General features: G+C 35.5%; 2 protein-coding genes across 2 annotated transcripts; one reads left to right on the plus strand and one right to left on the minus strand.

The window, feature by feature from the left end:
- Positions 1-4,084: 4,084 nt before the first annotated feature.
- Positions 4,085-8,283, plus strand: LOC119788346 (uncharacterized protein C3orf85-like). Its single transcript, XM_038292621.1, has 5 exons — positions 4,085-4,295; positions 5,622-5,746; positions 5,895-5,980; positions 6,124-6,159; positions 7,771-8,283. The coding sequence occupies exons 1-5, from the start codon at positions 4,262-4,264 to the stop codon at positions 7,805-7,807; spliced, it is 318 nt and encodes a 105-aa protein (XP_038148549.1). The 5' UTR covers positions 4,085-4,261; the 3' UTR covers positions 7,808-8,283.
- Positions 8,284-9,663: 1,380 nt separating this feature from the next.
- On the minus strand, positions 9,664-17,445 carry LOC119788344 (neuronal acetylcholine receptor subunit non-alpha-2-like). Its single transcript, XM_038292620.1, has 6 exons — positions 17,045-17,445; positions 15,820-15,977; positions 12,469-12,513; positions 12,170-12,279; positions 9,978-10,896; positions 9,664-9,902 (listed from the first exon to the last, which is right to left on the minus strand). Exons 1-6 carry the CDS (start codon positions 17,163-17,165, stop codon positions 9,735-9,737), a joined length of 1,521 nt encoding a protein of 506 aa, XP_038148548.1. The 5' UTR covers positions 17,166-17,445; the 3' UTR covers positions 9,664-9,734.
- Positions 17,446-20,614: the final 3,169 nt, after the last annotated feature.

The raw sequence follows: 20,614 nt of genomic DNA on the forward strand, positions 1-20,614 counted from the left end.
ATATGTGACATATTTCTTACACAGGAAAGCTGTAAAAAGAAAAAAGCAGGAAGTAAATATCCCTGATTTGATAAAGTACTTCTTACTATTGGAACAATAGAATAAATACAATAGTATGGGTTAACATTAACAGGCTGGACTAATACACTTTTTAATACGGGTCATACATAGATTACAGAGATTCTGAGTAAGGAAAATATTTTAAATGTTGAGGTTCCACATTTATTTTATTTTACTTTAATGTCACATTTCTTTTTATTTACTATTCTAAAGTGCTCCTAATAGAAAAAGGCTTCTGCATCACATCATATTTTTTAATTATTCTTATTAAAAATAATACTTAGACGATGGTGGATCTAGAATATTACTTTAAATAATGCTAGTCACAATTATTAGAGGTGCCACTAAACAGGACACATATTATTTGAACTGCAGTATGTGATCTTCCTCTTATGAAAAAATCCTGTTGAAAAGATTGGCTTGAATTTTCTAAGTTTTTAGCTCTGCATTAGTACACATTAATAAGAACTATCTAAATTATAATTATTGGATCTTCCTGAAAAAGATGCCTTAACTCAAAAAAAGTATCACTCAATAGGATGACACTGGCAGACTGGTCTTCCAGAGCCTGACTCTCTTAAGTCCTCTCCCTGCCAGCCTTCAGGTCTTTTACTACTCAGGCAGTGACAGCTTTTTAGGGGTCATTGGTAAAAGGTCATGTCCCTCACACTTAGTTTAAGGTTAAAAGGTGAGGGAGATGACAGACTCACATTATTTGGAAAACCAAAAATATCTATATGCATAAAGAGATCTGAGAGTTTGGTGATTGTGTGGGTGGATTAAAAGAATCTCGGGTGTTTTATGTTTGCTTAAATTTGCTTAGGTTCATATTTTTGCTTTATTTAATATTCAGTTTTGCTGTGTTTATGGCTTTTAAATGTGTGAATTACCTCTGATGGCCTTTTAGTTTTTATATTGCGTAAATGCAGCTGCATAGTGCAAATGTAACATAATACAGAGAAATTCACATAAAGTCTTCTATTCATTCCTGAAAAAGTAGAAAACCTTTGAAGCTTTTTCCCTCAACCAGGTGGAAATTTAACATGGGCTATGACTTGCTTTAACATTTACTATAAATCTTGGTGCTTGAGTGAAGGCAATTTTACTTTCTGTTTTATGCCTTGATTTAGCATGTTACTATAAATTTGCCCATTATCTACCTTTAACATAATATCTGCTAGTTTGTCAATACATATTTTTATGAAAGAAGAAGACTCACTTTTCACTATTGTCCTAATTTTATTTCTCACTCAACTGTAAGGTAAAATAGGTCCATTCTGGTCTCTTAAAACTTTGACAATAACCCCAACTAGTGGGAAAATGACTGAAGTGCAGAAAAACGACCAGAATAAATGCATTTCGGATTAATGCCAACTGCACAGCATTTAAGAAAGGTTGAAAATGTAAAGTGCTATTTTTGTCAGAACTAAGCAATTACACATTTATGTTTGAAAATCTTTGCAACCTGTAAACAGATGTGTAGTAAGGAAAAGGATAATCTGTCATGGTTTTGTTCAGACCTACATACAGAGATTAGGTCCCACAAGACAGGAAAATCAGGTTTAACATATTTATCAACCAACAGCATGAAGGGAGAGATGGAGTTCTGGTCCTCTGAAAAACAGGGCATAGGGTTAAAACAGAACGTGCACAGGGAATGATTGCAACAGGCTTACTTTTCAGAGTGAAATTCCTACACTCTAATTCAGAGGTGAGTGGGATCCAAGGCTGTGGCTGAGAACAACAAGTCCTTCCAGAGGAGGCTGTCAGTGAGGTCGACGCATGCTGCTGGGTGGACTGATTTGGTCTTTTAAAAAAATCTTAGACAAATTACAATAACGTTTCCTTAATTTTCTCATATTATTTTCTCATATGATTTCTTTCTATTAGATACTTTTGACAATCTAATATAACATGTTCAATTGTTTCATTTTCCTCACAATAATCACATTGTCCCTTATTATGCTTTTGCATCCTAAAAAGTGAACTATTTAGTCTTGTGTGTCCAAATCTTAACCTTGTTGTAACCATTTCCTCCTTTCTATTCTTTCTTCCATTTTTATTTCCCCAACTGACTTTTTGATCCTACAAAACCATCTTCCTTTACTCTCTCTATCCCATTGTTTCTGCTGTTTGTTCTTTAATTTTTGTTTTATAATACAATAGTCTTTGCTTCTGATTTACTGATATACACTATAAAATCGATCAAGTTTTCGTTTCCCTTCAATCCAATATGGGTTGGTAACCATGGAAATACCACCCGTCTGTTATAATCTTAATAATGAAAGCTTCATGTCTGATAGTATATAGCAGATTATTGTTTTTAAAGGTTTAATATCCTCCATCCACTGACTGCCAAACAAAACTGACAAAAATTCTCCTGTTTTCATTTCTTTTACATTTGTTTTGATGCATCTCTCTCTCTCTCTCTCTCTCTCTCTCTCTCTCTCTCTCTCTCTCTCTCTATATATATATATATATATATATATATATATATATATATATATATATATATATATATATATATATATATATATATATATAAATAATTTGATAATATCTGCTTATCTAATCTTGTACCAAATTAGCCTTTAAAAATTATTTAAAAACATTTAAAATTTTTCAGATGGGTTTTTGCTGCTGCACTATAATTCAAACACCCTTAATCTATATTTGAGCTAATCAGTCCTGTGTAAATCTGCTTTAATTGTTTTCTATCTGCTCCACAGTCACTGCCTGTCAAACACCTCTTAATATTTAGGACTTTTTTACATTTATCTACCACTTTCTGTATATGTATATTTATGTTATTTTTTCATCAAAACATAAACCTAAGTACTTTATTCTATTAACTTGTACTAATTCTTGATTTTATAACTTTATTTTCATACACTCATCTTATTTATTTCTTTTTAAACACAATAACATTTTTCTTTTCAACAGAGAACTTAAGTCCCCATTGATTTGCCCATTTCTCTATTCTATTTCATCTTGTATATTTTTAAAAATAAATTCTACTTTACGACCCCTTTTTTTATATTTCCATTAATTTCCATATTTTGTAACTTAATCAGTCCCTTAACCCACATCATGTCGTATACTTTTTCTATATAAAAAAATACAGCAACTACACTTTATTTACTTGAGCCTTTCTGAATACATGCTCTAAAAATAGTGTTGGATCATTAGTATTTCTCCCCTTTTTTAAAACACTCTAAATCTTGGAAATGTATCCTTTAATATTCAAAAAATGTGTTAATAGGTTATTTATCATTTATTCCATCAATTTGCATATATTCTACGTAAGCAATAGGACGATAATTTTCTGTTTTACAATTATCCTTCCCTGGTTTAGCTACTGGTACGAGGACTGACTTGTTTCAGTTTTGTGGCAGCACCCCTTCCTTAGTATAGAGTTCTAAAATTATATCTTTAGACGTTGCACTTAAATTATTTATCATGGTGCACCAGATCTGATCTTTACCTGGTGCTGTATTTTTGTTTTCTTTAGTTCATAATTTAATTTTGCTTTCAAAACTTAATTTATTATTTCTATCTTCATTTATTTGTAGCAAATCTTAGTATTTTAGTTTTGTGGCTTCCCCTCTTTCCCTCGCAAAAAATTGATGACATCCGGCTCCTCTTAGGCATCCAGGTAATAAGGCTGATGATTTGCAGGTGCGTTGTCCCCACACCTGCATCCGATGACCCAATCTCTGAAGCAGCTCCAGGAAAAGCCCTCTGATGGAAAAATCCTCAGTCAAAGCTCCTCCCTTACAATATCACTTTTATTTGAATTTGCTTCTGCTCCTGTTGGACCATCCAGCAGCACCTTTCTGCTGAATTTCACAGCACATGATTTTCCAATAAACTGCCAAAGTATGTGTTTACTTGTGGTTCAACTTGGAAGGCTTTAGCGATTATTGGCAAGTTTTAGTGCTGACTTGGAGTGAGCGACTGTACCTGATGCTTGACTCCTTTCATTGCTGCTAGAAACAGTGAAAGAAACTCTTGTTTTCTTTTACATCCTGAAGACCTCTGAGCTCAGAAAGCAGATATTCATCTCATAATTTCTCTACTGAAGCTGCCCATAAAGCTTGCTCTCTGCACTTTTCTAGACATTCAGTGTACTTCTATGTTTATTTTGTAAGTCATAAGTATTTGATTTTTGTTTTACTTTTTTCTTCTATATTTGTTAGATATGAAGTTGGTGACACTTTTGGCTATTATAACTGGTAAGTTGTTCTTTTTATTTACTGATTTTAAGTAATAAAATAAAATTAGAATTACAGCTGAAACATCATTTTAAGTCACTCGATTTGCCATAAAGCTTTTTAGCTCTGAATCAAATTAAATTCAGGGAACATTAACAGTACATTATTTTCAGTGAAAACCCTTACTCTAATTTATTGGGAACTTTGTGCAATCAGCCTCAGTGAATTAGCTAATATTTTTAGTTTTTACAAGTAGAAATAATATAGTTGTAGTTTTGACATTTATGTAAAGTCCACCGAGTCAATACTTTGCAGCAACACATCTTTAGGGGTTTGTTTCATCATTCAGTGGAATATAGAGACATCCTTCATTCCTAATATAACTTTAAGTCGGCGACAAAAAAAAAAAAGTATGTTTTTAGTATTGTAAACAGATTCCTTATTTGACTTAGCACTTGCCTTTTGACTGTTAGAACACCTAGACTCTCTTTGGATCTATACCATTTTACAGTATAGCCCTGGCTTTTTATTTTCTCTCCTTCTGAATGAAGAACCTCCATTGCATCCTAAAGCCTTTTTTAGCCTCTAAAAGCTTCTCTTCCTATTTGTTTATGTTTTTTTCCATCTATTTAAAGTTGGCAAAAAACTTAGGTTTCCACAAAAGTAAGAAATCCCATAAATTTTCCGTTATGGGACTTCTTACTGCTTTCTTGAAATGGTATCTTTTTACTGCTTTTCCCTTTTCTGGACTGCAGCGCTAAACTTGATCTAGTGGAAATTTCCCACCTTAGCTGTGAATCTCTTAAAGCTTCTCCAGTGACTAGAAATCTTTTGGCAACCTTTCTGATTAATCTGTTGCCTTGGTAGGTGTAAATGTGCCATACTATCCATACTGTATTTTGGTTAAAATGTTTAACAGCGCTTTTTTCATAAATGCTTGCTTGCTCAAGAAAAGGCAACCAGGAACTGCTGACAGATTTCCTTTAACATCATACATTCCCCCAAATGATTAATGGTGAATTCTTCACTCCATTTTATTGGGGGATATTAAGAGTAAAGATGACCACAAATGCCACATCTTTCTTATTTCTTTCAGATCATTTTATATATCACTTTATCATTACTTTTTGTTCTATTCCAAAAGCATTCTAATATAAAACATTAACATTAAGATGAGAAAAAAAATATTTTAAGTGCTTTTAAAGAAGAACTCCCATAATTGTTTCAATGGTGTTAAAAGATAACTCTTAGACGATTTTAAAACTGTCACCTATAACTTTTTTTTTTTTTTTATGCAATTTGTTTACCCTCCTTTTTACATAAACGGCAATCTGCTTTTGTTTTCAGGTGTGTTTGCTGCTCCATTTATTAAAGAAGAGATGGCAAAGAAGTTCATCAGGCAGAAGAGACAGGATGGATACTGGGATCCCCACCACTCTCAGAACGCCTGGGGTTTCACCATCCAGGAACAGGTAATTCTTTAAACGCACAAAATTTCTGTCCAGTTAAGATGGAGACACAATATTGCTGCACTGGTACTCAATACAGAAGCTTGGAAAATCTTGCAGTTAATACTTATAGATGTACTTGAACTTGAAAGGTAATTTCTCTGGTCTTTAGGCCAACGAGCAATGGACGGCAATTCGAACAGCTGCTCAATACTACATGGACATGGGCAGCCTGATGTTTGACCCTGTTGTGGCAGAGTGAGTCAATCTTCATACTTAGCTCACTGCTGAACTTTATGGAAACCATTAATCAAGCTAACTTAAAACTTATTTTTCAATATTAAATCAAATATATTATGATTCAACAATAACTCTTTTCTTTTTATGTGGGTGTGTTGTAGTGAGAACACCAGGCAGTTAATGGAGATGCTGCGAAATGTACAGGTGCTGGTCATAAAATTAGAATATCATGAAAAAGTAGATTGATTTCAGTAATTCCATTTAAAAAGTGAAACTTGTATATTATATTCATACATTACATACAAACTCATATATTTCAGATGTTTATTTTGTTTAATTTTGATGATTACAAATGACAACAAATGAAAATCTCAAATTCATCATATCAGAAAATTAGAATATTGTGAAAAGGTTCAAAATTGATGGCCCCTGGTGCCACACTCTAATCAGCTAATTAACTCAAACCACCTGCAAAAGCCTTTAAATGGTCTTTCAGTCTAGTTCTATAGGCTACACAATCATGGGGAAGACTGCTGACTTGACAGTTGTCCAAAAGACGACCATCGACACCTTGCACAAGGAGGGCAAGACACAAAAGGTCATCGCTAAAGAGGCTGGCTGTTCACAGAGCTCAGTGTCCAAGCACATTAATAGAGAGGCGAAGGGGAGGAAAAGATGTGGTCGAAAAAAGTGTACAAGCAAGAGAGATAACTGCACCCTGGAGAGGATTGTGAAACAAAACCCATTCAAAAATGTGGGGGAGATTCACAAAGAGTGGACTGCAGCTGGAGTGAGTGCTTCAAGAACCACCACACACAGACGTATGAAAGACATGGGTTTCTGCTGTCGCATTCCTTGTGTCAAGCCACTCTTGAACCACAGACAGCGTCAGAAGCGTCTTGCCTGGGCTAAAGAGAAACAGGACTGGACTGCTGGTGAGTGGTCCAAAGTCATGTTCTCTGATGAAAGTAAATTTTGCATTTCCTTTGGAAATCAAGGTCCCAGAGTCTGGAGGAAAAGAAGAGAGGCACTTCATCCACGTTGCTTGAAGTCCAGTGTAAAGTTTCCACAGTCAGTGATGGTTTGGGGTGCCATGTCATCTGCTGGTGTTGGTCCATTGTGTTTTCTGAGGTCCAGGGTCAACGCAGCCGCATACCAGGAAGTTTTAGAGCACTTCATGCTTCCTGCAGCTGACCAACTTTTTGGAGATGCAGATTTCATTTTCCAACAGGACTTGGCACCTGCACACAGTGCCAAAGCTACCAGTACCTGGTTGAAGGACCATGGTATCCCTGTTCTTAATTGGCCAGCAAACTCTCCTGACCTTAACCCCATAGAAAATCTATGGGGTATTGTGAAGAAGATGCAATACACCAGACCCAACAATTCAGAAGAGCTAAAAGCCACTATTAGAGCAACCTGGGCTATCATAACACCTGAGCAGTGCCACAGACTGATCGACTCCATGCCACGCCGCATTGCTGCAGTAATACAGGCCAAAGGAGGCCCAACTAAATACTGAGTGCTGTACATGCTCATACTTTTCATGTTCATACTTTTCAGTTGGCCAACATTTCTATAAATCCTTTGTTTTTATTGGTCTTCAGTAATATTCTAATTTTCTGATATGATGAATTTGAGATTTTCATGTGTTGTCATTTGTAATCATCAAAATTAAACAAAATAAACATCTGAAATATATGAGTTTGTATGTAATGTATGAATATAATATACAAGTTTCACTTTTTAAATGGAATTACTGAAATCAATCAACTTTTTCATGATATTCTAATTTTATGACCAGCACCTGTACAAGATCACCTGGACAGCCAGACGGGTCGATAAAGACAGAAAACACCAAGAGAGGAACAAGACTTCGTGATGAAGACACAAATATGGAGACTCTTATTTTTAAGGCCAGGATTTTGATGTAAATGGGATTTATAGATTGTACAAATAAGAGTGGATTTTATTTTGGTCTGTACTTGTCTGTGATGTGTCTGTGTTTTTGAATTTGTCATTTTCTGAACTTTTGTCTTTTATTGGAAATGATTTTTACAACCTTAAATGTAGCCTTTTTAGACATATGCCCCCAAAAATGCTTCTATTCCTCTATTCTTTTCATCCACTAAAGGTGATTATAAGCTCTCAGTGATTATTAACTTTCCTTGATATTCATATACATATCAACTAAATAAGCAGAAAATGTAATAGAAATAGCATTAAAATGAAAAAAAAAAGATCTTTATGAAAGATATCATTCACATTATAAACCGTTGCATTTCTTCTGAATGAACTTGCATAAAGTCAAAGGTTAAATTTGAATGTTTTTATTTTGTTTCAAGTTTTAGTTTAACCATTTTTTTTTTTTTTACATTTCGGTCTTATATGATTTACCACTCAGTGGCAAAACTAACAGTAAACATTTGCTTACTTAATAAGTCAGCAATTTTCTCATTTCTTTATTGCAGCCTCTATGTTAACACAATGCCTGCAGTACATAAAAACTACATTTATTTTTCCAATACAACTAGGAAAAAGAATGCAATTAAGTAAAACAAATAAATCCATGGCTTATCTAAAATGCTTTTAGTGCCATAAAATGCCAATTACTTCCAAACAACTTATGATAATCAAATACATTTTTCATTCTTAGAGAGCATATTAAAATACTGTTTACAATTACCAAAGAGAAATTTAATACAAGAGCTTTGAGTATCAACTATTCTATTTTTTTCAATCTCTTTAAGGGTTTTACAAAAAATCTATAAAGTGAAATTCTTTTAGATATTTTTTTATGGGAGCTCTAAATGATTGTTTTCATCTTGACAAAGGTATGCAGAAAAAAAAACCTAACATCTATAGAGAACAAATGTTTTGGGGCAAGTGAGTTAAGTGCAGAACTCAAGCTCTTTAATTCTATATGCATAAATAATTTTTACTCTTTGGACTCCAGTTCACTAAAGATCAGCCTTTATAACTTATGGAAGGGTGAACTTGGACGACTTGCAGAGCTGAATATTGGATTGTGAGGAAATGTCTTAAAAATAAGATGGACTCAAGGAAGTGCTGTAATAGCTGAACTGTTGTGTATTTTAAATGCAAACAAATATGTACAGTTGTGCTTGAAAGTTTTCATACCCATCCATTAAAGACAGAAAAAAAATCAGCCGCCAGGGAAATAAATTGAAATTAACAAAATTAAAATAATGAAAATTGGAAATCATAACATTGATGGTAAATGGCATGTACTTATATAGCGCCTTTATTCAAGTCAGGAGACTTGACCAAAGCGCTTTACACTACATTCATTCACTCATTCACGCACACACTGATGGTGGCAAGCTACATTGTAGCCACAGCTGCCCTGGGGCTCACTGACAGAAGCGGGGCTGCCGTACACTGGCGCCACCGGGCCCTCTGACCACCATCAGTAGACAATGCAGGTGAAGTGTCTTGCCCAAGGACACAATGACACTGAAAGTCGGAGCCGGGGCTTGAACCGTCAATCCTTCGATTTCAACGCCACTGTCGCCCCTATTTGATTTCAAATATCTATAGATCTATCTATAGATAGTATCTATAGATACTTTCCATAAGATCTATAGATAGATAGGTTATGTAAACTTTTAAGCACAATTTCATATATATATATATATATATATATATATATATATATATATGTGTGTGTGTGTGTATTCTTGCTCAGCTTTAACTTAATATGTAATCTTGATTTAAGATTTTCAGCTGCCTGAGAAGGCTACACTGTTTGTTACTGGTGTAAAGGAGGCTCCTCGGTTGCAGATGGAGGAGGGATTTTCAGGAACATCTGCAGGGCTGGAGTGAAGATAAGGATGGTGCCCAGAATTGAGACAGTGAGGAAAGCCCACAAGAAGATTCGGTCCAGCACCTGGGCAACAAACTTCCAGTCTTGGACCACCTGTGGAAAACAGAAATCCGACATGAATTAAGGGTAAAACAATAGGAGCAGATTTTTACCTATAACTGTACACACCTCACGAATGAAGTGCTCTTTGCGGATATGTCTGCTGATGTAACGCACTGAAGAGATGGCTTTCTCCAACATGGTGGCCCAAGCTTCTTCCTCTTTCTTTCCATCAGAAGCTGCCTGTCCATAAGTTCCACTGCTTGTCCTCTGGCCTCCCCTCCGACCTCCAGAGCGAGACTTCATTTCAGGACTATCTGGAGCCAGCTCCGGGTAGTGGTACCGGTCAGTGTGTCCTCGCATACAAAGCAGCCTAGGTAGTTTTTGAAGAAAAAGAGTACGAACCCAGGGCGACATTGGGTGGTAGGTGGCTGAGGACCGATGGTGCACATTGATGACGAAAACGGTGACAATGATCGAAAGTGTGACAAAGATCATGATGAAGAGCAGATATTCTCCGATGAGAGGGATTACTTTGGAGGAGGAGGGAATGATTTCCTCTATGACCAATAGGAACACAGTGAGAGACACTAGGACAGAGGTGGAGAGAGACAGCTTCTCACCCTCATCCGAGGGAAGGTAGAACACCAGGACAGTAAGAAAGGACAAACCCAAACAGGGAATGATGAGGAAGAGTGTGTAGAACAGTGGTAATCTCTTTAGGATGAAGGAGTAGGTGATAAATGGGTAGGAATACATTCCATCCCTCCTGTTTCCCTTGGCTCCAGTGGCACTGAGTATTTCCCACTCGCCATTATCAAAGAAGTCCTTTCGATCAACATGGTTTTCCATCAGAACAAGATCCACCATGTTGCCATCATAGGTCCACGACCCAAACTTCATTGAGCAGTTTTGTCGGTCGAAGGGGAAAAAGGTGACATCCATGGTACAGGCAGATTTGTAACTAGCAGGCGGTCTCCAGGTGATGGCACCATTGTGCTTTACGATAGCTTTGGTCATCAGGGAGCCCTCAAAACGTCCATCAGCACTGAAGCAATAAAAGTTAAAATCAGGAATTTTTGTTTCCACCATATCTACACAGTGCAGCACTGCAAACCTTCACAATATATTAATTGTTGTCAATGGAGTAAATCAAATAAAGTAAAAAAAACTGAGTATAAAACCCTAAAAATTATCAGTTAAAAATAATGTACAGTTATATTTAGTTTATTTTTTCACACTAAATTAGTTTGTAAATTGAATGACAACCAATCTTCCAGGCGATAGCCAATAAGGTTTCCAGCAAACAGATTAGAAACAATCATGATTTATAATTTCTTGCAACTAAAATCTGTGCTGCAGTACAAACACTAGATTATGCATATACAGCAAAATCTGTACGGTCGGTTTCTCAGTGTGAATACTTTTGAGTTGGTAGTTTGTTGATGTTGGAATTGTTATAGTGTTCGAAGAGATGAAAAAGCTCTGCAGGCGTTGCCAGTCAAGCAAGTTTAATATTAACACCTTAAACTGAGTTGCTTTCACTTCAGCTGGTGTTGATAATTGCATCTAGTTTTGGGTGTGTATGCCTTTTTCCCCTATGCCAGTTTAAAAACGTATGGAGTATGTACCAGTGAAACCCATTATGTTTCTTCTTGAAGGTAACTAAAAGTGTTTTCTGATTTACTGGTTTTATGGTGGTGGCCTGTATCTGGTAACTGGTTACTGGTTTGAGACCCAGCTCCATCGGTCTCAGCTGTGGTGTCCTTGTCCTACAGTAGAGCTTCACACACCTCACCAGTTGCCGAGGGTCAGACAGCCTGATGCCCGATTGTTTTTCAACCTTGCTAACGTCTTTGTAGCTGTGACTACAATCCCACTACAGTGTGCAAATGACTGAAGTATGGAGTGCTTGGACTATACAGGCCATAAACACATGATGCCAATGTGTTAACAATTAATTTTAACACATTAGCAAAAGAAAAAAAAGCATGATTTTTCGGTTGTAAAAATGTTCTTAAATTTGTACTGAAATTACACCACATATGTTTAAAAAACACCTTTGAAAAGTGTCAAATCTACTGATTTTGCTGTGTACAAAGGAATAACTGGATTTTTTTCTTTATCATTATTTGTAAACCCTCCTTTTAGTGTACAACATATTAGGATTGGTCCTTTACCCATAAAAATACAAACGTGACTTGATGTTAATAAACTGCAGTGTCATTCAATTACCACCAGGTGGAACTGAAACACATAACATGGGTTTGCGATAAAAGCAACAACAGTCAGTTGGTGTGAGGGATGAGTGTGCATCTTACTTCTCATACAGGACAATATCTGGGAGCCAAATATTTTCTGAAGGAACTCTGATGGAGGTAATCCCACAGTATTTATCTGGATTCCATCGCAGCTTATAATCAATCCACTCCTGGCCAACATAGACACAAAGCATGTCATATCTCCACTTTGCAGAACACAACACAACTACAATATTTGATTAAAATAGATTATATCAGATTGCGTTTGTGATTATCACTGTATTTCTTTATTGCTTTTCTGCTAATTATAAGACTTCACCATGATTGCAAGTGAATGTGATGAAAAGAAAATGTCTTACCTGAGTCAACCAGACATTGGTTGTCATAAGCTGGTTTTTCTCATCCTTAAATAAAGAACAAATATCAAGTAAAGTATTAAAGTATCTATTTAGTATAAAACAATATAAAACACAATAACAGAGTTGAACTTTTAGAGCAGAACACACAAAAAGCCTGAAATTTTAATAATCATACACACTATTTGAGCAAAGATTATTAATCTATATTTGTTAGATTTATATGATGCTTTCAGTTATTTACATAAATTAAGCTAATCAAATAAAAATATTATTTATTTTATTCTTATTATATGTAAATAATATTTTGAATTTTGCATTAAAATTGTTGAACTGTCTTTTGTGAAGAATGCTTTTAGGTTATAAAAGTATTTCATGTTTGTTTTTTGTTAATATTCGATTTTGTATATATTTTTTGCATACTTTTTATTTAATTCATATTTATAGATATTGATCAGGCAACAGCTGTAACTATTTTCAAACAAACTTATTTACCTACATTGTTCTCTTTGCTGTTTAGCTGTTCTTTTCTAGAAGTTTTTCAAAAAAGGAACATAATTTGTTAATTTTAATAAACAAAAATAAATAAATAAAAAATAGAGTGCTGTGGAACAAACAAGGGCAATGCAAATATATACAGATATTAAACAAAGGTAGCCAGAAAATGATTTTTGGGAGTTCACTAACTTATTTTCACATCCCTAAAAGTAGGCTTTAGACAAAAGTGAAAGCTTTGGTGAGATAAATGTTGGAAATGTGAGCTCCAGCAGATCATCCCGTCCAAGCCTCAGCTGTCAGAGGGAGTTGGATGGTTTGGTGATCACATAGACCAGATGTAGACCATAATCTAATACTGAGCAATGCAGCAGCCCAGGGAGACTCTGGGGAGATAAAAAAGCATAGCCAAGCTGTTGTGTTTACTGTTAGCCCTCCTTTCTCTTTGCAATCTCCGTTTGGTTCAGTAACAGAAGAGCCCTCTGTTTATTTATTTAGTTTCTTTCAGTGAAAAGAATAGTAAGTTAAATTTAGCCTGGCTGAGATAAATATTTCAAACAAAGAAAAGTACTTCCTCCATCAGGCTGCTCAGTTTGCTTTTCTGAAACACATAAACCATCTCAACCTTTCACAGATAGCTCCTGAAACATTTAGAGAAAACCAGGAGGAGACTGTAGAGCTTGAGATTTATTTTAAAGGCTTGCAGAGCTTCAAATTGTGCCACTATCAGCCTTACGTTTGAATTTAGCTCTATGGAAAGACAAACTGTTCAACTAAAGAATGAAGCATTTTAATTAGCCGTTTTTTATTTGTGTTTCCCTAAATTATATGTGCATTCGTCATGGATTTCCATTTTAGTAAGTATTTTTACCATAAACAAGTTTATTCATATTAGATTTTTTTTACCTAGTTAATATGGTTAAAGTTTAGAAGAAAAATATTCTATTTGGCAAAACCAATTACGGTAGGCTAATCTTGGTCCACACAAAAGCAATTGGCTAAAATGTTTATGTTACTCCAATAGTTATCAGCTGAATGACTTTCCCATTGGTTTTTGCAATGTAGCACAGCTACACTGTAAAATAAATTTTAATTTTATGGGGGTTTCTGCTTATTTTTTGCATTTTTGTTAAGCAGTTACACTTTGTTAAAGCTGAAACAACAATTTCTCCTCTAACTGCGTTAAAAGTGTGACTAAATTTCACTTTGGAGGTCAGACTAAAGTCAAGGTGCATTGATACAAACATGAAGCTGTTTGTTAATTTTTTGGTTCACTTTTACAAGACCTTTTCATTAAAAACAATATTCTGTACCTTCATGTAGTTTAAGTAGAGCGGTAAAACCGGATGCCATAAGAATGCATTGCTCTTGAATCACATTCATTTTATGAACAGCTATGCTAGGCTACCACAGATTCTTTTTTAGGTGCCTAGTAACTCTACTTTCCTGTTTACTTTAGCAAAAATATATATATATAATTTTGAATATCCAATAGATTGTTTATCCTTTAATAAGAAAAATAAACCTCAATACATCAGAACCAATCAACTATGAAGCAGTTAAAGACAAAACCCAAAACCTATTTTGGGACCCCATTACACATGCGTTGCTCCCAGAGAACATCAAAACATATATAGTTCAACAATATAGTTCCTAGACATATGAAAACTATTAATGCTCTACTATTCCCTTCATTTCCTTTTCTTTAGACCCAGATTATACGGTTTTGGTTTTCTTTTATTCAACAGAATACATTGCAAGATAGGAAACCAGTGTGACAGAAGCTTGATGATTTTCGTTTAGCGTTAATGACATTTGAGAGACAGGGTTAATACTGCACAAATGTCAGTTGTTTCGAGGCAAAGTTGTTTGTCTTGAATAACATTTTTGTTTATTCAGGAACCTGGTTTTTCAATAATTGGTTTTTGAGACAAATGTATTTAATTTTGAGATTCTATTCTCTTTTATTACAATCAAAACTTTATTTTTCAAATATTACGATTTGGTTAAAACTATTTGCATCTTCAGTAGTATTGCCCTAACAGTAAACCAAAACATACAATGTATTACTTGTAAAATAAATGTGGGTTTACAGTTCATATAGCAAAAGATAAAATATGAACTTTATGGTAGTTTAGACTTTGTCTTAACTTTACAGTTTGGAAAGACAGCAATAAGTTAGGAGCCAATTTGAGTCAAACATTGAAGCTTTAAGGAGAGCTTGCCTTTATAATTTCTTTGAATATTTCTTTCTAAAAACTAAACTAAAATAAAAAAAAATAATAATCATAATAATAATAATAATATAATAATAATAATACATTTTATTTAAAAGGCGCCTTTCTGGACACTCAAGGTCACCGTACAAAAGCATAAAAAACACAGTGTCAGAAACAAAATATAAACATTAAAAAAATACAGAGGATGTGACAGGAAAATTGATATTTAAAGAGAATACGCAATCTTAAACAGATGAGTTTTGAGTTGCATTTTAAAATGGAGAATTGAGTCTGTGTTTCTAAGTAGGGGTGGTAGAGAGTAAAAAGCTAAAAAGGGATTTTTTTTAAATATAAATTAAACGAGATGTGTAGGTACTTTGCTTAAATATATTCTGTTCATTATTGCTCATTGACATGAAATCACAGTATTGGCGTTAAAGAAAATGCAGTTAAGGTCCTTTGTAATAAGTGGCACTATTATAGTGTACAGACATTTAAGACATCAGGAAATATTTGATTTATTTCAGAAGCAGTTTGTAAAACTTCCAGTGTCTTTGAAATGTTCTTTTTGTTAAGCTTTAAATTAGACTGTTGAGCACTGGAGGTTACAAATGTTTTCACATTGTGGAAGTAATCTCACCACATCGACCAGCTGAGAGATCTTGAGTCCGAATCGAACCCTGACAGTGTCGTTGGCTCGCTGGATGGGCCGAACCCAGCGCTGGTACCCCTGGAATAGGTTCTTAAGCAGGTTGTCCTCCATTTCCGCCAAGGAGACACATTTACTGGGAGAAGGAGCTACAACAAAGAAAATTTGGATAAAATCCTCAACTATATTCTAACTTTGAGTCTTTCATTTTGACTATAATATTCCTCTATTCAAGTTCTATAACTTATTAGGAATTAATATCCTAACAATCATACACCAGTAACTTATCCTGTCTAATGTATTTTTAGACAGCAGTTAAACTAATGTTACTTGGTTAAAATCTCTAGTAAATTTATGCCTGAAATGCTTTACACGCATATTTTACTAGAATACCTGTTTATTAGATAAAATAGGTGGTCAGAACTGTACATTCTACACAAACAACAAATCACACAAGTATGAGATCAGAAATGATGTGGATAATACTGTTTCCAGAGAGTAGGAACTCAGCATGTATGTCAGTCTTTTTGGTGGTCTCTAGAGGAACAGAATCTGAAACACTGATATGACTCAGCTGTAATATCAGAGAGAAATTAAATATATCTGGGAGGGTGGGGGGTGGAGGGGGTAGAGCTTTTTAACCTGTCACAGAGTTACATCCAACTTTAGTCTGACAGCAGGTCTAAACTGTGCATTATGTGTATTTATTCCCATGAGTGCATCCTGCACATTCAAGGACAGTTACAGGAGGCTGGGCACTGAAACTGGACTCTTGTGTTCTTTTTAGCTGATGAACAAACAACTTTAATAGAGGTCATTGTTCTGCTGAGTAGTCCAAAACTTACTGATGCATCACTGCAGTAAAGTTTGTTTCATCAAGTGAAATAAACACTAAACCTTTAAGCAACACTATTTTTTGCATATCAGTTGCATTTTATATTAATTAAAGTTTCCTGCACAGGTACTTCCTATAGAACGATTTAATAGAATATCTATTTAAATCATTTTTCATTAAAAATTATTTTTAAAGTTACATCCCAAACTGTGTAACTGCTTAATGTACATAAGCAATGTTTTGGTTTTATTAACAGTTCATGTTATATTGGGCAAACTTGGTACACCTTTGCCATGCAGTGCACGTGTGTGTGTTAAAAGTGGCTAAACAGTGAAAAAAATCTTAAACAATCACAAATATGGCCATAAATAGTTTGCTCACCGGCACCATGGCACAGAGGACACACTAGGAGGAGAAGCAGGAGGAGGAAACCCGACAACTTCATGTTCTTTCCCAATCCCGCTTGTGGTCTTCTTGTGTTGCTATGATCATCATGTCCCATTTTCACGACAAGCAGAGTTTCCAATCAGCGTGCGTAAAACATCCCACCGCGCTTCTGTGGTTTCCTTTCGCCCGGTATGATTGTGCGTTTGGCTGTTTATTGCAACTCCTGTCGATGCGCTGCAGGAAGCAGCACCACTGTGGGAAGGACGAGAGAAGGGGGGAGGGGGGTGGTGGTGCAGAGATGAGGGCTCCTGAAGGGGATCTAAAGCGCAGTTTCCTTGGTGTTTTTAGTTAACTGCCTTATAAGCCAAGGAGGATTTTATCCCTGATATATACGTTAAATATTTGTGAAAAGAAACACTAGGTATACTGCTTACACCCCACAGAACATATTCTGCCTTAATTGCTTGGGGAGTAAAAACTGTAGACATTAATGGATTTTAATTGTTAATCTTGACAGAAAAAAAAATTTATTTAACGGGAACCTGAATTAACATTAATTAACATTAAGCCTACATCTTAAAGATTGTTTGGTTTTCTTCTTTTACACAGAAACATTTACAAATGTAACTGAAAGACAAACCACAGACCTGTATGCCATTGTTTAGGTGAGGATGGCTTCAGGGACGCCCCATGATCAAATAAACAAATTAATTGGTATAGACTTTCCAGAGGTGTGGGAAAAAAAAAAAAGATTGGAATGCCCCTTTAGCTACATTGATATCCAATAGAGATCTGACATGGGAGTTGGGTCCGTGCTTGTCTGCCTGGTGTGTTTCCTGGACCGGGCCACCTTTTACAGTTCAAACAGTCATCTGTTCCTGTTTGGCTGTGACTCCATCCTGGAGAGAAATATCAACTGTCCTGCTGCCATCAACACCTTTGCTTATAGATGTTGGAGAGCGGCCTGTTTTTCCAATGTAGTCCTGTTTCTCTGACTGTGACTGGCTGGATGTGCTCTCTTCATCTTCTGACATGGGAGCTGGCTCAGAGCTCATCTGCCTGGCTGTGTGTTTCCTGGACGGGGCCGCCTTTTACAGTTGCTTTTTGTATCTCTGCTTCTGTCTCCTTGAACCGCAGTCGGCCTCGCCAGATGGCCGCTTGTTAGCTTTAAAAAATTGTGAGTTCATATAGGACAAAAAATGAATCTGACACACAATGGGATTTTCAAACACATTTTCCTGCAGGAGGAGAAGGCTGCCTGCTCACATTTCAGCACCTTTCTGCCCCCCACCAGAACAGCAGAGTCTTTTATTAACAGATCACAAGCAAATGGGTGGGTCTTAGGACAGAAGACCCTGTAATGATTATTTAGCTGGATGCAGGTCATAAAACAGCATGACCCTGCTTTATGACCAACTGGCTGGAGGCAGGTCATAAAGTGAAATGATCCTGAAATGACCCTGTAATGTCTAACTGGCTGGAAGCAGGACTTTAATGTTTCATATGCACACACATTAACTTTATAATCATCATTGAATAAACACTGCTCACATACAATAAAGAGAACATACATCATACATCAACATACTAAATGAAATGACCTAACTCAAAGTAGGATCAGTTAAGACAAAGGCAATATATAACAACTAGTTAAATGAAAAAATAGGATTCCTATTTTAAAGCTTGCTAATTTTGTTGTTGTTGTTGTTGTCTTTGTAATTAATTTAGTTTCTTTTCACATTTGACTAGGGACTCACTTATTTCTTGCAGAAACTGCCACTTTATGTTAGAAGTTTTGTTATTTATATTAAGAGATTTACACTAAATATTTTGTGAACTGTAACAGAAATATAGTTTTCGTGGTTTAATTTACAACAAAGGTTGTTAAATAACTTTTTATGAAATAGTAATAGTACCTCCACTCTGTTCACCACTTTAAAAGGATTATGTATCTTTTCTTATATCCAAAGGAAGAATAAAAATATGCCAAGTTCTGTATTGGAAGTACAAAGGAGGAGGTGAATGTTTCCTATCAGCCCCCAATCTTGTACTCAAAATTTGGCAACTGTTTATTCAAAGTAAGCAGATTGATAGACTTTGTGCTGATCTTAGAATACAGGAGAGCTGATAAATTTAACTTTGAAACCATGTGTTCTAGTGCGACTTACAATCTTTCATTTGCTGTGTAGCAAATGAGGTGGTAAGTTTTGAAAAGTTATTTTTTGTTAACTACATGACAAAGTTCCTTGGTTACCCAATAATACCTTCACAGTTTGAGGTGGTTAAAATAAACATATGTGAGAAAAAATGAGACACGCAGGCAGAATTTTCTGCATTTAGTTCACATTGGCTCCTCTGTTAGCCTTCTTTATACTCTTCTTGAATCATAAATCGATTTACTGTTTACAGGTCAGAACAAAAGCACCAGGATAAAACAACAACCATGACTCATTTAAAACCATTAACCTCCCATAAAACAGAAAACTCTCTAATGGTGGGAAGGTGAAAAAGCTTTAGAAACCATTGCTGTGGCCTGCAACACATCTGATGGAGAAATGTGGGAAGTGTTATATTTACTGTGCAGCACCTGCTGATTTCTCAGCGGTTGCTGTTCGATAGAACAGGACAAATTCACTTATATCCGTCCTTGTAGCTTTTGATATTTTCTAATATAACTAATAAGTAAAACACTGTGTGGAGCAACTAAGGCAATTACAAACATGCACACAGCAGTTATTAAGGGCCCAAATTCCACACATGAGACTGCAGCAGCTCAGCTCAGAAATGTGTCCTTAGTTTCCAACTGAGAGGAACAAAATTAACATTGGGGCAAAATCATTAGGATTAACTGAATAACTAAATAAAACAAACAAAACAAGATGGTTCCAGCATTGTTGTGATATTTATCAAAGGGAAAGCCAACTTTTCCTCAAATAAGATTTGATATATTCATATGCATATATTATGCATTAAATATATGCATTTTTCTTTTTGTAGCATTGCTCACCCTGTTTTTTTTTTATTTTACTCACTTCACTGTAAGCTCCTCGTTTCCCTGCTTCCTAGGGTGGGAGTGACAGGGATAACAGGAGGCTGATTATCACAATGAAATTATCCTAATTTTCTGCTCCACTTGGAGCCGTGGGGTGGGCAGCTGCTGCCTCTGAGATCGTTCTGTCCATCTCATCTTTAATCATTCAGAGACTTAGATTCTCACTGGCTGGAAAGCTGCCCATCTCTTCCCAGCTTACCGGAGACAGCTGTTTGAGTGTGTTAGTTGATGTATACAGTTTCTACAGCTATGTGGTAATCAAATTATGTTTGTTTCAGTTTATTTTCCATCCTGTTTTGGGTTATTTTGCCTTCTCAGCTTTAGTTGTGCCTATAATTAAAGTCTGCATAATTTCAAAGAAAAATGTAATTGATAAGGGGGAGAACGGCTGTGTCTCCCTAGGCCTAAGGGTATTTTATCAGTTTGTTATTTCAAGGATTTTCCTTTAAAGAAAATATGATTAATAAGGGGGTATGGTACAGAGCAAAAGAAACTTATCTCTCATTCATGCT

Source organism: Cyprinodon tularosa, unplaced genomic scaffold (genome assembly GCF_016077235.1).
Source record: "Cyprinodon tularosa strain WSP-4 unplaced genomic scaffold, ASM1607723v1 ctg314, whole genome shotgun sequence".
NCBI lineage: Eukaryota > Metazoa > Chordata > Actinopteri > Cyprinodontiformes > Cyprinodontidae > Cyprinodon > Cyprinodon tularosa.

Bases quoted from the DNA above. Each gene is read 5' to 3' on its own strand.
- LOC119788346 (XM_038292621.1), top strand. From the start codon at position 4,262: ATGAAGTTGGTGACACTTTTGGCTATTATAACTG. The intron at 4,296-5,621 runs GTAAGTTGTTCT...TTTTGTTTTCAG, and splicing joins ACTTTTGGCTATTATAACTG to GTGTGTTTGCTGCTCCATTT. The intron at 6,160-7,770 runs TGTACAGGTGCT...ATGACCAGCACC, and splicing joins TTAATGGAGATGCTGCGAAA to TGTACAAGATCACCTGGACA.
- LOC119788344 (XM_038292620.1), bottom strand. From the start codon at position 17,165: ATGGGACATGATGATCATAGCAACACAAGAAGACCACAAGCGGGATTG. The intron at 15,978-17,044 runs GTGAGCAAACTA...TCTTTGTTGTAG, and splicing joins TCCTCTGTGCCATGGTGCCG to CTCCTTCTCCCAGTAAATGT. The intron at 10,897-12,169 runs GTAAGATGCACA...TTATTGCTTCAG, and splicing joins GATATTGTCCTGTATGAGAA to TGCTGATGGACGTTTTGAGG.